Source organism: Syngnathus acus, chromosome 2 (genome assembly GCF_901709675.1).
Source record: "Syngnathus acus chromosome 2, fSynAcu1.2, whole genome shotgun sequence".
Classification (NCBI taxonomy): domain Eukaryota; kingdom Metazoa; phylum Chordata; class Actinopteri; order Syngnathiformes; family Syngnathidae; genus Syngnathus; species Syngnathus acus.
The window spans coordinates 21,480,239-21,497,562 of record NC_051088.1 but is presented as its reverse complement, the minus strand read 5'-3'; the positions used below and the strand labels follow the sequence as shown (position 1 = coordinate 21,497,562).

The following is a 17,324-nucleotide window of genomic DNA, read 5'->3' as shown; positions in this document are numbered from 1 at the left end:
TTCTTCCCGAAGCCTCGGCCTGGCTTATTGCTGTGCGTGTTAAGAATCAGCCTTTTACACAGGCGTACAATGGAGACAACATTACTTCCACAGTAGCCTCATTATTTCCTCGCCGCCTACCTTCTGCCCTACACTGCTTTACGCTCTCCTTGCGTTATTGTTGGGCCGTAATGGCGCCGGGGTAGTTCTGCAATTCCCTCATTATTTAGCTTATTAAGGCTGCATCGAGTCTATAATCGCGCCGCATTTGGTGTCAAAGGGGGCGACTGTACTGATTTGCCACGTTTGAAGGCGAGACGAGATGGCGAGCTCAATCCTCTACGCACGCAGACGGGATGAAATTGCTCTGCAAATAAAGGCAGTGTAGAAATGACCCTCGTAGCCGACGCGCGATGCTCGCTCCGCCCTGAGCAAAGTGCGCCTGACGGATAACCCCGCTGATTTGAATGTCGTGACACAGAAAATGCGATAAAGCGTGACAAACTCGGTAGCGGGCTGGCGTCGGTGACACGTTGGGAGGTCAGGGCGGAAAGGAACCTTTTATTTGCTTATTTTTTTTACTTATTTTCATTTTCATTTTCATTTTTATTCGGCACCATCCAGGTTGGTTCACCGATGGAATGGGGAAACAGAAAAATGAAACATTGCCGTGATACGGCGAGTTCTGCTCCTTCAGCATGAGAAAAGGACAGAATACCAAATTCTTCACTCTTTACTCCGAGTTCTTCTGGGTCTTGAACAGATGTGGAGGCCCAGGGCTGACTGAAGCTGCGTCTTGTCATGTGATGTGCACTCACACATTGGGGGGATCATCGGGCAATTAAAAGATGCACCTTGCGAGGACGCCAGGCAGGAAGTGGCGGGCTCGCAGGCGCTCAGTAACCAAGCCTTAATGACTATTCATAAGTGATTTTCACTATGCCGATCCACTCGACTGGGAAGCTTTGCCCTGGAGAGTCGGCGCTGTCACTTTCTCTCACCTCAAAAAAGCGCCGCCTTCGACAGTGTAGCATGTGAGCGAAAAATTGCCCACAATTCTGCTGGGGGCCCATCTCAGGTTGCATGCAGGAGGACGAGGAGGGGAGGGGGGGGAGGACATTACATATGTGGCATGTACGCGCCTGAGAAGTCACTCATGATGTTCAGAATCAGATCCCGCCCTGCCCCAGTAGATGTTTTGAAATCCGCCGATCCCACTTTGGCTCGACCGTTGAATTGCGGAGCGGCATGTACCCCCCCCCCCCCTCACCCCTCCCCTGCCTTATCTGGCGCTTATCGGCAGGCATCGCTCACCTTATCTAAGGTAAATACAATAATGGGCTCATTAGGCTCATGGCTACTTGGCATGTGTGTTTGCTCAGCAGTATGAGCGTGTCGGGTCAGCGGTGCGTGCATGTGTGTGTGTGTGTGTGTGTGAAATAATGCTTCCACGCAGCTCTAATTGAATAAAGTACCTGAACGAGTCTGACTTTTGCCTCTGCCCCCTTCAAGCCGAGAGTCACAATCACATCGTGGCAGGCGGCCAGAACCACTATCACATAATTAATCTGCATCGATCATCCGGTTACGGCGAAATCATCGAGTCAGGACATCTGCGGCTCCCTCTTCTCGGGTTCGCCGGACAATAGCTTCGCAAAAGTCAGTCTCGGGTCGCGTAAGAATCAACGGGTTCACTCTACGGCGCGTCGTAAAGACGTCACTCCTTAGCATAGATTTTTTTTTCTTCTTAATAAGAGTGTGAGCTAGGGGCCGCCTTTCCTCTCTTTATGCCTATTGTTGGCACCTGTCATCACCCTCCAAAATAAAACGTTGGAATTAGAATCTTTCACTGGCGGGATGTCGGGTTCCCGCTATGTGCTGGAAAGTTGGACTTCCAATTAAACAGGTGGGAAGAGACCAAGTGTGTCTGTCAAAGGTGTGGGGGGGGGGCGTCTCCTTTTGGGTCGTAGTAAGCGCTTTTAATTGAAGTGGCAGCTCATCATTAGCGTTGCTATCATGATTATAAAGCTAGCAATACGGATGATATTTCTGTCCCCAGCCACCTCAGCTACATCATGATCCCTCCGTCAGCGTAGCACGCACACCCCGAGCCCACCGCCCCGTCATTACATCTATCAGATGGCAGCTTAATTAGTCCTGTATAGCACATTAAGCAAGAGGAGTAGCTTTGCTCAAATATTTATAAGCTTGAGTATATTTATGATCTATGTCATAATCCCTTATTGGAAGACCTCAAGATGGCCGCCTCTCCCCCCCCCTACTTCCTCTTTGCCCTCCCTCCCCGCAACTCTCCATCACGGAATGTCAGGAAGTGTCGCAATCCCGAGTAGAGTTTCCGACAGACGTCCCTGAGCGGCAGATAAGATGTTCGACACCAAAGTTTTGGTTTGCCGTGTCAAAACTCCAGCGCTGTTTTGTCTCGCCGCGGCTCGGCTCTACGCGCACGCGTGGACTTTATGTTCCTAATTCTCCCTCCTCCCGGCGTATCTATTTTTAGTAACGAGGGTGCAGCTTGAAGTGGTGTTGGATGGTACTTCACGAAGACCTCCCCCCTCCCTGCCCCCCCCCCCTTTTACCAGGGCCATCATACCTATTCTTCAACAAAAAGCAAGGAGTTATCGCCACCATGGAGGGCTCTTAGCTTTCTCTACCACTCAGCCGTGGTTTTGTCCACTTCTCCTCAGAAGGAACCAGGAGGGTCATGTTTGTTTAAAACCAGGGAACTCATCCTTAAGAAGCCCTCTTCTCCTCCCTATTCTTTTCAAGGGTGGGGGGCAGGTAAGAGTGGCAGCTGAAGTGGCAAATATCACGAAAGGGTTGGTCGGTGTAGATTCCTTCGCTTCTTGCTATTTGATTCATTTGGACTTGATCAGAACTCAGAATTGTTGTCCTTTAAGTATTTTATTGCATCAGCTGGAAGTGGTTGGAAGCATCAGCGGGGACTTGGACCTGGAAGCGTCTGTGTGTGTTGCGCCGGTTCCGTTTGCCCGAGAGGGAACCCAGAATGTCATCGGGAAGGTGTGACACAATAAATACAAATACACTGGCTGCAAAATTGTATTGCCGCTCCTCCTCCCCGACCGAACAAGGCTCCCGTATCCACCCGGGAGCCACCAAGGTGTCGGCTCGCGCGCCGTTCCAGCCCTTCAAGCTGTCAGACACACTCGGGTGGCGCCAAATCCTCTTTTCCCTCTTCCTCTTTGGCCACAAACATATTTATCTTCTTCTGGCCGCCATCAAGGACGAGCAGCAACATCCAGGGCGGCGAGCTCTCCGGGGCCTGTCACTCGACATTTGCCTTTTAGCCATTCGGCGGCCGACACGTTGATGCGTGGCGACGTGCAAAGTGAAAGTCAACCTGGATGCTCAGATGCACGCGGAGGACAAAAAGAGCGACTGGGGTTCTCTTTCACGTGCTGTCACTTGCTTTATCCTCCCGCGAGCCACCTTTACTCTCATTTCATCACGCTTCCCGCTGCACACATTCTTTCTGGAGTTGCTTCATTGTGTCTGGCTCGCCAGTCCGCATCGATTTTGAATCCTACATTTTCCGAGAAAGCCCTCAAAGCCCGTCACGTGTCCCTTTGGAAGCGCGAGCGGCTCGTTAGCCGCGCGGGCTAGCATGCGGGCACCGTGTCGGCCGCGACAGCGTGTCGTCTAATTGTTTGGAAGAGAGCATCTTCCTGCTCTGTTTGCCGTAATGAGAGATAAGTCGCTTCACGCCGTCAAGCACCTTTCTCATGTGTCGTCCACGCCAACACACACACAAATCTTTGTACAAGCACATGTCCTCCCCCACTCACACACACACACACACACACACACACACACACACACACACACACACACTCCGGAATGGGCCTCGGGCCGACTGCATGCGCACCGCTCTTATCTCCCGCGCACAGACTCAGCGCGACGCCACCTGATCTCCTCTCAGGTCCGACTTCCTCCTCGCCGTCTAAATTGTCGTTAATTGAGCATTGCTAATCAAATAGGACGCTAGCTTTTTAAGAGAAATTGCCGCACCGGTTGGGTGTGCAGCGAAATGTGCTACCGGCGATCCGTAATAACGTTAAGTATGGCCGTCGAGGTGTGGGTGGCCCTCTCATTGCCAGCCAGCTCGCCAATTGCGTCGTCCTCGGAAACATCTGTCAGCGTGTCCGTTCAGAATGGCGGCAGACAAGATGGCTACTCTTGCTCAAGATGGTTTCAAAACTTCAACTCTCCTGGCATGGCCAGGGGGGAGATGAAGCTGTCCTCAGCATCATCAGCTGAAGTCGCTACCCTGGATGTCATTTTTGCGCCATGTCGCAACTGTTCTCTGGTCAAAGTGCGCTTCCTGTCCATCCAGAAAAAAAAAGGCGAAATTCCAATGTTGCAATTCGAGGAATCCCAAAAGGAAGCAGCTGCGAGGGTCAGATGCCTGCTTTCTCAGCGTTCTCTTTCTCGGCAGCTCGGGGTCCAGTGTCCAAACTTTGACTTGATAGAAAAATATTTCTGCTCCAGTTATCGAGCAAGAAGTCAAAAGGCAAAACTGAACTTATCATACAAAACATGGTGGCGGACAATGATAACTGGCTAGCATAATAAAAAAAGCTCTAATTGGGCCTGTTCTGCTTGTCATTTGATGAAGATGTGAATAAAAATAGTTAATGTTGATGTGAGTTGAAGATGTGACTTTGCTGCCAAAGCTAATGGCCGGCTGATTGTCGCACTTTGTCACATGATTCCTGGGCTGACTTCAAGTCTCCGTCCGTCTAATGGCTCTGTGACACCTCATATTTCTGTTGGAAGCCAATTTGTAGCGGTGCACGAGGCACAGTGGCGGCGGCGGCGGGCACATTAAAAGAACAAGTCAGGGTGTTAAAGACTGATTGGCTCCTCTTGGTAGCTTCTGTCACACCTGACATACAAAGGGTGGGCATGTTGGAGCAGGTCATAAATAAAATAAAATAAAATAATTAAAATAAATATCAATCAAAAATAAGAAATACGATAAATAAAAATATGAAAACCTAAATAAAATAAAATAACATAAAATAAATAAATAATAAAAATAAATAAAATCCCTCCACGACAACCCCACCGAGGTTCAATTAGTTACCGATTACCACGGAGACGGAGTCGTTATTTCAATTTGAGCACATCGAGGGGGAGGGAGGAGTTGAACTTCTTGTCAAATTTCACCTCTGGATATGTGAGGGAGGTGCGCTTGGGGTCGCTCGGGGTCAAGTCAACAACGTTGCTGTGAGATGCTCTGTTTGCATTACCTGAAAAAACAAACAGTGGCAAGGGAGGAATGAAATGAGGAAGGAAAGGGAAAGTGCTCCCCTGGCGCACCATTTATTTCTCGCGCAGCATAGGAAGGCCTGGGAACTGCGCTAGTTCTGCTAGCATAGTGCTAGCGGCGGGGGGGGGGGGGGGGGGGCTGTTTGTTTAATATAGGCGCAAACTCAAACTGCCGCCGTCCTCCCTGGTCCGAACTCGGTGGGATTTGATTTCAAAGTGGCGCTCTCTGATCCATCGCCATTGCCCTCCGTAATGACCCGTTTTAAGGTGTTAATCACCGTCGGAAACCCGATTGGCGGGGATGAAAGGGACTCTATCTGCAAAAGATGAGTGGGTCTTCACCACGCTAGGAGGGAGGGAGGTAATTTTCCTTCATGCATCTTTCCTTATCAGGTATGTGCTTAAAATGATCCCTGCGCTCGCGGCGTTCTGTCCAGGGGGACCGAGCGAGAAAGATAAAAAGCGCTCGGACCAGGTTTCCTGTCTCAGCCGGACTAACTGAGGGCTGGGCTCACTTCCTCACAGTTTTTTGCCGCTAAAGCAAGACTGGGCGATTACTAATCCTCGAGTGCCAGTGTCCTCGATATTTTCTGTTTCCCTGATACAACCTGATCAAATGATCAGATAATCAAAAAGGTGTGCAGAAGCGGGATAATATCCTGATCCTGAAAAAAGAAAAAAACTAGCAGAAATTTAAAACTAAGCGTAGTCAGAAAGATTTAAACTTATACAAATAATGTATTATTATTATTATTATAAGAAATATTAACTGATACGTACAAATAATGTTTTTATTATTATTGTTATTATTTTTAATGGATAATTATTCTGATCCTGACAAAAACAAAAACTTAAAACTAAGCGTATTAAAAAACATTAACTCTTAAAAATAATGGATTATTATTATTATTATCCTGAAAAAACCCGAACAAAAACTTTAAACTAAGCGTATTCAGAAAAAAAATTAATTCAGAAAAAGTAGCAAACTTGCTCTAGAAGTAAAGCTGAAAAACCAAAACACAAAAACAGGTGCGATTAGTCTATAAACAAAAGTTCGGGCCAATATTTGTATGCGGTCGTCGCTTTTAAAGAACGGATGCGAGCGGGGGAAACGTGCTTGTTCATGTGCTTTGCTATCCTGAAGACAAAAAGATGGAGGAAATCGCTTTTTAGTTGGGGAGGGGGGGTGAAGCGGGGCACTGGGAGCATAGCCTCGCTCTTTACGCCATGCTCTTTCATTACTGAATCGTTTCCCCCTCTGGAATTACGCATCTTCGCCATCCTCTCCTTCAGGGTTTGGAAACGCACGCTTCCTCGCACTGTGGAATCCCAGAGATGCTCGCTCGGCATGTGGCGACGCAACTCCGGCGCAAGCCTTTTTTGTTGACGCAAGCACCTCCTTTAACTCGGCAGGTAAATTGTTCATTAGCGCCGAGGTAGCGGAGAACAAATAAGTCTGAGCGTTTGTTCAGTGGCGTAATCTACACGTCAATTAGCCTGCCGAGCTAATTAGCGCCTCGCCGGCACCCGAGTACCTGAGCGCCGCTTTCGATCCGCTGATCAAAAACAGCAGGACTGACAGAAACACGGGGAGGCTGAACCCTGGGGTAGAAGAGAGAGAGAGTGAGAGAGAGCGTTTGTTTTGCAGCACATCACACCAGTGCAGCTGCTCAATTATGTAAGCGCTCATCTGAGCAAGCAGGGAGTTTCGTCGCCAGCGACAGCCGACCGGCTAACAATGAGGGCACCTCGCAAAGGGTTAAAGATCCAATGTGGTAACTGTTGTTGCGGCAAAGTGCGATGTTCATCTCTGACGTGATCAAACGGGAGCTCACATTAGGGGTCGTAACCTTAAACATGCTGGCTGTCTTATTAAGGTGGGCTCAAAGAGCCCCAGGTGTCCCACCTCCTCCGTCACGCCACGCTGTCATTAAAAGTCGACTTTCTCGCAGCTACAAAGGGAAGACAGGTGGATGATTTGGAAAAGGGAGAGAGTAAAAAGCAGCGCTTGTTGCCTCCCACTCACACATGCGAGGCTCTGGGGCCCCGCCCGGACCTCGCCGGTGTTGCTTGGTGCCGTTAAACCGAGATGGCGAGAGAGGTTAAGTCGTGTCACGTTGCCCTCGGCCTGCACCTGGCGCACCTTGCCGCTAGCTAGCGCGTACGGAGTTATTCAAGCAGCAAATTTATGCAAAAATCAATCTAGTTTGCATTGTTTAAAAACAAATCCCCTCCAGTGACATGTACACGAAAATGCACGCCGAGCCAGAAACAAAATAACTCCGTCGTTATTTTGCCTTTTCCGCGGCTAACGTTGCGCTATAGCTAACCAGCTGGAGGTTGGTTAAGAGTCCAGACGACCAAATGTGTGTGTTTGTGTTTAAAAAAAAAAAAAAAAAATCCCCTCCAGATGCACGCCGAGCCAGAAACAAAACATCTCCGGCGTTATTAAGCCTTTTCCACGGCTAACGTAGCGCTATAGCTAACCAGCTAATTTGGTGGTTGGTTAAGAGGGTCCAGACGAGCAAATGTGTGTGTGTGTGCGTGTGAGTAACAGATGTGATTTTACACTCTCATTAGCATGTGAATGAGGCCCTGGGCCGCCGCTTTGGCTCAGTCAATCTAGAGAGGAAACAGAAGAATCCCCAACCCTCATGTGGCCCCTCACCTGGAACCTTGCTCCCCACCCCCCATTTGGTTCAGTCTGTCTGATATCTTTAGTTCATCCCAGCTCCCTGCTTGACTTCCTGTCCGCTATAACACACACACGCGTTTGGACGGTGCTACATTTTTTTCACGGTCATCCACAATGGTAGAATTTATTTTGCACCTCCAGAACGCAGGAACACGCTCAGGTTATATTTATGCAGAGATAAGCGGCGACCTTGCGGCATTAGTCAGGAATGCAACCTTGGTCAGATCAAACCCGGTTAACAGTTTTGGTGTCTGAGAGAAAAAAGGCAAAGGATGGTTGCTCATTTGAATGCTCTTCGATCCCTGCCAGAATCGGAGCCGTAAACTTGGCATGGTGCGTGCCTTGCTCAACCTCAAATGAGATTTTGATTCATGGCGTCTGTACGCACATTGGAAGCTTCCAGTTTGCATTTGCTGGATTTTGGCATCATCTAAAGATGAACTTGAAGCCACCATTAATTCTTCCAAAATGGAGGCGTGAGAAACTTCATTTGTGTGTTTTATGTGGTGTGCTACGGCCGCTGCGAGATGGGAATTTTCGTCCAGGTTTTGCTCATGGAAAGAAAAAAAAGTTGACTAATCTGTCCTGGCAGTGCAATATGTCAGCACAGCTTTATAATTAATTTTACAGGCAGCCTAATATATTTATAATATCAGATTGCTGCAACACTGCTTATAGATTAATTAATGCTTCTAATCAGTCTTGGAAAGAAAAAAAATATATCATTTCACAATGATTGCGTGTGTTTGTATTTGCATATGCTTACATGTTATTTATTTTTGTAGATTATTTTCTGCACAAAGCAGGCAGCGGGATTAGAGATTGATAAGAAAAGACAAACAAATGAAGACCTTTTTGACGGTTGAGCATTTTTGTCTTTGGAAAAGATTTTTTTTTTTTATGCAAGTTGGTGAGAGTTTGCCTTCCTCTCACTTTTTTCTCGGTGCGGACTTGTACAGATATTTGTTGCCATTGATTCCTGGAAGGACCTTCAAGACAGTTGACATGGACATTTTCTTTTTTTTTTTTTTTACATGTCTTTGGTCGGAAGTTCCTTGAGATTTTTTCCCTTTTGTCATTGCCTCCCTGCTTCCCTCCTGAGTAAATACACAAAGTGATACACACACATACTCAGATGTCCACTCCCACACGTGCACACACACACACACACGTACACACATACTGGCGCGCCGTAGCAATGGTTGCACAGATAAGCATGATTCATAAACACACGGTTAAAGCAGATGTGTTATCAGGGTGGCTCAAAGTGCTGCAAGGCTACACCACCTCTCCTGGGGAGACACACACACACACACACATACACACACAGGTTTTATACTCAAGATGATAAGAGGGCAGCGGCCATCAATTTGGCATCCCCTCAAGCAGCTCCGCGCCGGCGTCAGCAGATTCCGCCGCCCCACTAGCGTGTGTTTTTACTAGCGTTGTCTATTTGGAAAGCTGGCCGTCGTGTCGCCGTGTCGGTTCTTAGGTGTGTGTGTCTTTGAGGATACACGGAACGCCTCGTTCACATTGTCAATCAATGAATGGTGTGGGCTTCGAAACTTGCAAAGTGTTGTGCTGTAAACTTTTTGATGTCAGTGTTTGAAGTGTCTTTCGTGGCAGCATGTTTTATTAATAATGAGTAAAAGCGGCTTTTATTGTGGCGAGGGAAAAAAATGGACACTCGCTTCCTTTCAGCTCGTTGTTTTCTTACCGTGTGTACATTTGCTTAGTTACAGTAATTATGAGCCAATAAGGCGGCTAGGCGAAGGTACCGTCGACGGGGGCTGTTTTTTCCTTGGCCTCCCTGACGAACATCTGCTGAGAGATTTGCATATTAATTAACCCACATTAACTCTAATTATTCTGGGAAATTATCAAATAAATTAAATTTTCTAATTTGAACCCCCTCGTGTTGTTGCTCCATGCATGTAATAGTATAGTCAGGAGGTGAAGTGGAGCTTACCTGAGCAGGAAGGAAAAGGTTTGGCAGTCGCCCCCCCATCTAAGACCCCCCCCCCCTTTTTCCTCCTCCTCTCTGCAGGCCTCGGGGTCCTGAGGGCAGCCAGGGAACCTTTTGTGTCCCCTTTTTTTTATTCTTTTCCTTGTGTGACCAGCAGGACGAGGAGGTGGGGCTGGAAATGGGTTGGGGGACATTTGTTTGAGGTGGGAACATCCATGAACTGAGGGAGGAGGAAAGGGGTTCATGTGTGGTGTTGGGGGGGGCGAGGAGGGGGCGTCGGTGGGCGTGCAAGCTTGCCGAGGGGGTTGATTGTAGTTATGGAAGGCGGGTCACAGATGGTTGGTCGATGCAAAGGTGGTACCACTGAGCTGTTTAGCAAACCTTGGCCCTAATTTGGACCCCCACCCTCCACACACACACAACTGAAAGATAGATACACACCAGTTCCCTAAACACACCCCCTGCCTGTTGCTTGACACATTAATGTAACTTTAATGGAATTAGTCACCGGTGTCCTTTCTTTTGGACCAGGCTGAACACCCAGTAAGTTATTTTTTTTTTCGATTGAATAGTCCCAGACGAAAACAAACAATTCCTTTATCTCAAAGTTGCGTAAAGTTTCCAAATTGGATTGAGTGCACTTTTCAGCGTGGCAGCATCCCCCCCCCCCTCCATCTCTTTATGAAGACTGTCTTTCTCTCACGCACACACACACACACACACGCACGCACGCATAAGCCCACTCCCAGGTTGCATTTCCACTCGGCTGAGTTTTCACCATTCATCGCACGCCACGGCCCCACCTCCTCGTTCCTGCCTTCACTCTGGCTGTGTCCTTTCAGGGTCTTTGTTTGCCCACGACCTCCCTCTTTTCAACGACTCGGCCCCCTCGTGGCCCCCGTGCCCTCATTCCCAGACCAGATAACACCAAATAGCCAAACACTCACTTTTGTCGGCGACTTGACAATTCTTTCTTCTCTCAAGTGTAATGGGAGAAACTTTCCTGGCTTGTTTGTTTATCTGGCGTCTCCCCAGCCCCCCCCCCCCCCCCCCCTACCAGGTCGTAGTGTCTCGCCTTCAATTTTTTTTTGAAACTGTATTTTCTTTATCGAGAAGTAGCCGCGGCAGACAAAAGGTCATAGCGAAAAATCCACTTGTGCCAGCCGTAGCCACGAGGCAGCGACCTCGCCTCCACCTTGGTGCCCTCCCCCACACACCAAGGCTGCGTAACCCCCCCCCCCTCTCCTGTATCTCGCTCTCAGCTATCCAGGTGATCCGCTTGGCTCACATTCATGAGACAGCCAGCGAGCGCGAGCAGTTACGGTCCAATAGGGAGAATGTCCGGGCTCATTATCGGCGTAGGAGGCCAAGTGTGTCACCCGAAGCTAAGCCTCGACACTCGGCTAAAGAGTCAGCCGGGGTTAGCATTACAGCGTGGGTGTTAGTCATTCCACCTCGCGGCCATCACCTCTTACCGCCGCCCCGTGAGAAGGAAGAGCGCTCTGGCTCTCTCCCGAGCAGGAAAGGCGCTCTCCTCGCGGCGCTTAACGCTACCTTGGGATGCTTAAATGAATGTGATTATCATTGTTAGCGCTGCCGAGCGCAGGTGCGACACCTCTGAACTCGGCGCCTGGGAGGAAATCGCTCACCTGCTGGGGTAGCTTGCTGATCTTTGGCTTTAAAAAAAAAAAAAAGTTGCATCGCACACGTGATTCCGTACTTTTATCGGGTCAAATGTGCATATTAACTCATTCAGTGCCATTGACGGTTACAGACGTCAAAGATGTTAACTAGGTTGGAAGTGAATGAGTTTAAGCAGGGGTGTCAAACTCATTTTTGTCACGGAGTCATAGTTTTCCTCAGAGGGCCATGATGATTGTCAACATCTGTTCAAATATTTGAAAAAGACAAATAGTTCTAAAAATTGCAAGCAATATCTCTTTTGTTCTAAAGTGAAGATTTGTAATTTTAGTAATGACGCAAAGCCGATGCAAAATTTGTCTTCGTGGGCCACGTAAAATGATGTGGCGGGCCGTATCTGGCCCCCGGCCTTGGGTTTGACACCTATGAGTCAAAGAGTTGATGGCTGTGGATTTCAAAAACGTGGCAGCACAACTGTGTGATGAGTGGCGCTTCAAACCTTCGGTCCTTATTTGACGCCTTTTCTTGATACATTTTTATTAAAAAAATGAGAACAATGAAACAAACTGTCAGCATCAACGCCCTAATCAATAGCGCAGCAGCACTCCACTTACAAGAGAGCCGCTAATGGCGGTCTCGTGAAAGCCCTGTGTCAGAAACGGCAACAGTTAAGCCGAATTAGCGGCACGGCCGCGCAGGTAACGCTCGTCGCCGTTTTGACACCGAGGTACGAGCGTAAACATCATTGTCTTGGTCGCCACAAAAGGATGATAAAGCGGGTGACAAAATGACGGCCTGCGAAATGTTGCTAGGTTAGAATTACTTTGTTGCGCGGCACAATGGCGGCGGCTGAGCGACTCGTCAGCCGTGGCACCTTAACAAAGGCGTCTTTCTACACGTTAGCGGCGCATGTCGTGCCTTGACAAGCTCCCTCGACGCCAACAGACAGCTGACGCTCGGGGAAGATGGCACTGGCTGTAGTTTGGCAAGACAGTTGGCCGCCCCCGTGCAGCAGCCGACACAAAGTGGTGACGAAAATAAATGAAAGCGCCACTTTTCTTCTCCTCACTGAAAGTTTTGTTATATGGAAGGTGGGCGGCGCCCCACCTTCCACACGTGGGAGTGGAAGTCAGCGGCGCAACAAAGAGATGCTCCCTCGTTCCTTTTAGCGCCACACAATAGACCCCTTTCGCAACCTTTCTAACCTAGCCGCCCTTTCCATAATGTCATTCACAGGCTGTCACGGAAATTTGCATGCCTCGATTGGGGTCCGCGGCGGCAAGCCGATCGAGCCTTCCGGCTTGCTTTTGTTCTAAGCGGCGAGATGTCGGCTGGTGAATTCCGTTTGAAACAGTCAAATTCCTCAAATGGTGTTGTTTTTGAGTGCTATGCGGGAAAAGGCTCAGTATCAACCATGCCAAGGTAGATTTGGACCACCCAGGAGAACCCTGACCGGCCCAGTTTCACCCCCCGCCCGGCACCAATCCCCCGCAACTCGCCCCTCCCTCCCAGGTCACCACTGCCCTTTTTGTCATCACAAGCAGCATTACTGAGTCTGAACTTGCCTAAACCCTTGTGATCACACCTCTTGAAAGGGTTTTGTTTCCTCCACCGATTGGTATTCGAAGCAGGTCAGCGCAATCCCAGACGCCCGCACCCCCCCACACCCCCCGACCCCGCCTCAAAGCCCCGTTTTCATTTTAATTTGCACCTGTTGTGCAGTTGTTCCATATAGGCAAGTGTGGACCAGCCAGTCATACGTGCCTGGAGGGGGCTGCGGGAGGTTTAGCCTTTCATATGTAGAACGTGAACACAAGTGTCATGCACGGACTTCACCGTGGGAAGAGGCAGCCTCTCGTAGATTTATGAAAGCTCTCAAAATGTGAGAAATGTAACGCGACGTGCTGCCTCCTCGTGACTGAATCCAGGGACGGCCTAGCTTGTCCGATGGTGGCGACTGATCGGATGCCGTTTTTGGAGCGAGTTCATAATTGTCAAGTTTTTTTGTGTTGAAGACAACCCCTCAACATGGCCACTGAAATAATGCATATTAATGATGAATTAATAATAAATATAAAAATAATATTTTATTGATCGGGTCATATAAAAAAATAATTAAATTAATACGATAATTATAAAAAGAATTAATAATGCAATACTACAACGATCCATTCAAATGTATTGAAATGACCAATTAAAATTCCAGCATTTTTTTCGTTTACGTTGCAACACTAACAGAACAAAACTGACCTGGAGAAGAAAAAAAAAAATGAAGACACCTTGAACTGACCGCACGCTTTATCGTCAAGAGATAGTACTTAAAAAACTCAGACCCTTGAAGGCCATCACAATAGTCAAAACTTCCAAAGATTGTGCAACAAAAGGTCAGAGGTCATTTGTTTGATTTAACAGTTTTTTGGGGTTTTTTGTTGAAATATTCGTTCTTCAGTGCTCATTATTCAATTTTTTTACACCAGGGTCGTCCGTGTTTGTTTTTTCTTGAGCCTTGAGTCCTGTCTCAGTGCTTTTACTTTAGATAAAATGTGTATTCATGTTCACAAATGGCTTCCCCCGATGACTCATCGGGTCGAGCTTTGTCGCCGCAACTCGGTTGTGCCGCTCGTGCTATGTTAAGCATCTGAAATGCGTGAAAGGTGCAGCACGCCGGCACGTCAGGCATTTGAGTGCGACTCGAAATTAGCGGCTATTTTGGCCCACATCACACTGGCAGCTGTCTGCCCGTCGCTGTGGATCAAGTGCAGATTCCAGTCCTGTAATTGGGGCGGAACCCGTGACTCAGGCCAAATAGCGACGCGGGGCCTTTCGCGGTTTCCAAAAAGATGTCGAAATCCTCATTGGGAAAGAAACGTTCCCGCCCACTGATCCAAACGTCCTCTCTTTGGCAGCTCTCAACTACGAGAATGTGTTGGAGACCGGCTCGGAGACGGAAGAGGACGACAAGTTGCAGGTGTCCGAGGAAGACCCGCTGATCAACGGCACCGGTAGCCCGGCCAGCCTGGTCAACGCCGACGCCTCGCCGTGCGCCGAGAGCCACGGGCTGCCCACCAAAGAAGAGGAGGACGACGAAATGAGGGACAGCGGAGTGGAGCACATCTGGCCCGACAGCGACATGCTGAGTGCCTCGGCGGATGGTGCCGGTGAGTCTTGGCCGATGTCATCTCTCCGGTTAAGAAAAGGGGCGGGGTTACAGAAAGCAAGCGCCACTCCTAACTAAATACCTTCTGATTTAAATTAAAAACTTGACACCTGGTGTAGAATTTGGTTGTCTGTAAGCCGCCAGATGTGCGGCCTTCAAGGTGAGCCGTTCTTTGACTGAACTCGCTTAATCCGACCGTCAGATTCTGTATGTGCTCATGCTGCCGCTTGTGGGATCGTCTTATACGTTAAGCCCCTCCCATCTGGTGTAGCCTTAAACAAATGGAGCCAAGTGTGGAGCAAACAAGGCTGGAGCCAGGTCTGATGGCGAGGCCTCCGTGGCGCTCCCCACCATAAATTGTAATATGGACGCCATTCAAAATTTCACTCGCCATTTTGCGGTGCTTTTATAATCTAGGTCACATGAGACAACTTTTGAGGCGCATCATGTGACAAAAATAAGCTCGAGACCCCCGATCTGCTGCTCCCAGGTGATCCCCCCCATCCCCCACCCCAACCCCCAAACTTGACTTATGCTCTTTTGTCAAACGGCGCTGATTGCCGGGGCGCCAGTCACGGATGCTTGAAAGATAAATACTTTTAATTAGGGGGCAGGGTAGACCCATTAAAGGAAGCCAGACTGCTGGAAAAAAAAAGTCATTAGCAATCTTAAATGAAATTTTTATTTTTATGATAGCCATTTACATGTATAATAAGAGTCAATGATTCTTGGAAGCGAGTGACAGGAACAGAGTGCGGCGAGAAGTCATGTAAGACAGCGCCTTTCTAAATGAGCTCGGCTTTGCTATTCATTTCTGCTAATGAACTAGCCATGCACGGCGCCCGAGAAGTCGGCAACGTTCGGGCGGGCTTAAATTTTAATACCGGAGGTGGCGCATTTATTAGTCGAGGCAAAAAAAAAAAAAGCCGAAATAACAGTTCGTATCCTTCAGGGGATACGAGGAAGAAGACAGTCGGGTAAATAAATCAAGATAAAGGATAAACAAGCTGTCGTTGCATACGGTAATTGTTTATTTGATAAAGACCCGCGGTGCCGTAATGTCTGTAAATCAGCCATGTTGCAATTCTCACATAATCTGCTTGTGCTGTGATAAAGTGTCTGACATATTTGGGAGAGCGAGTCAAGTTCATTAGAGTCTCTTTCCCAATCTTGTGGCTGCTGTGTTTCCCAGCCTACTCTTACTTTGCCGGTGCCTGAGTGTCTGCGCAGATACCTCAACACATAACTGAGTCCTGAGATAAGCTAGCAGCCCCACACACACACACACACACACACATATCGCTGTCCTGCTGATTTGGAGCCCTATCAGGAGCTTCTCACCGGGCCTCCGGAAGGCCGAATCAGGCCTCGTTGGCCTCGTAAGAATCTGGCTTGAAAAATTTGAATGTACTTTAACGGCGACGACGTCGTGCCAGCAGACAGGAAGCTCCTGTGATTCCAGAAGACAATCAAAGCCTTCTATCTGGCCTTGTCCTTGACATTCCTCCATCCCACAATGTGGCTGGATGCAGTCTTCTGGAAAGCATGACATCATTGTCACTGACAGGCATTTGCGCATAAATCACCTGATGCTCCAGCGAGCAACGTAACACGGCGCCATATTTTTATTGCCACCGGACATGTCATTGCGAACGTTTTGAGGATTGTTGAATAGATGTTTTTGCCCCCCCACCCCCCTCCCCATCTTGGCACTGTCCAAATTTCAAACTGTTACGCTGCTCCATCGTGAAAAAATGGACACAAAAGTCTGCACACCCGCTCTCAGAATATTTTTTGGGGTTGAATACGGTTCAGAGGCAAAATGGAGAGCGGCCATTAAAAATGGAATGTTTTCATAGCAAACAGCAAATATCAAACTGAAAAGATGCATGCAAAAGTCTGCACACCCCCTCTCAGAATATTTGTTTTTGGTTGAACGTCCATTAAAAAAGGAATGTTTTCATAGCAAACAGCAAAAATCAAACTGTTACGCTGCTCCATCATGGAAAGATGCATGCAAAAGTCTGCACACCCCGTCTCTGAATATCTTTTTGAGTTGAATACGGCTCAGAGGCAAAATGGAGAACATCCATTAAAAAAGGAATGTTTTCATAGCAAACAGCAGCGTGACGACGTGAGCCGGAGTCTCGCTCTTCCACGAGGTGTGGGCCCTTGTGCGATCCAACGCTGACGCAACACACGCACGGCTACCCCGTGACCCACAGCCGCACATTTTTTGCGGCATTTCTGGTGACGGCTTTCACGCCGTGTAAAGAGCGTCGGCTGCCGTGTCAGGACGTAAACGCCTCCCGTTGGCTTGCTTCCTCGCTCACCGCGGTGACACATCGCCCGGTGCCAGAGGTGGAGCCGCGTCTCGCTCGCTCGCCCTCCTCACGCCGCAGATAACACATGTTTTCCAAGGTAAACACTAACAGGGCAGAGAGGAGGAGCAGTAAATCCCACTGGTCATCCCCTTGCGTCAGGGCAAAAGAATGCAGCCAAATTTGATTAGCCAAAGCAAACACGGCCCGTGAGGACACGCACATGTGCTGAAATCCGAGCCGTGTGGGTATATT

The 17,324-nt window shown here is 48.5% G+C and overlaps 1 protein-coding gene across 4 annotated transcripts in view; it reads left to right on the top strand.

The window, feature by feature from the left end:
- The window catches only part of zeb2b (zinc finger E-box binding homeobox 2b), a 50,069-nt gene that overhangs the window by 20,380 nt on the left and 12,365 nt on the right, over positions 1-17,324 (top strand). For 2 of the 4 annotated variants that reach the window (XM_037266746.1, XM_037266766.1), the window contains exon 3: positions 14,498-14,749. In XM_037266746.1, coding sequence (XP_037122641.1) covers positions 14,498-14,749 — 252 coding nt within the window. Of the gene's footprint in view, positions 1-14,494; positions 14,750-17,324 lie in introns of all 4 variants that reach the window. The other 2 variants (XM_037266738.1, XM_037266757.1) reach the window with 1 other exon arrangement.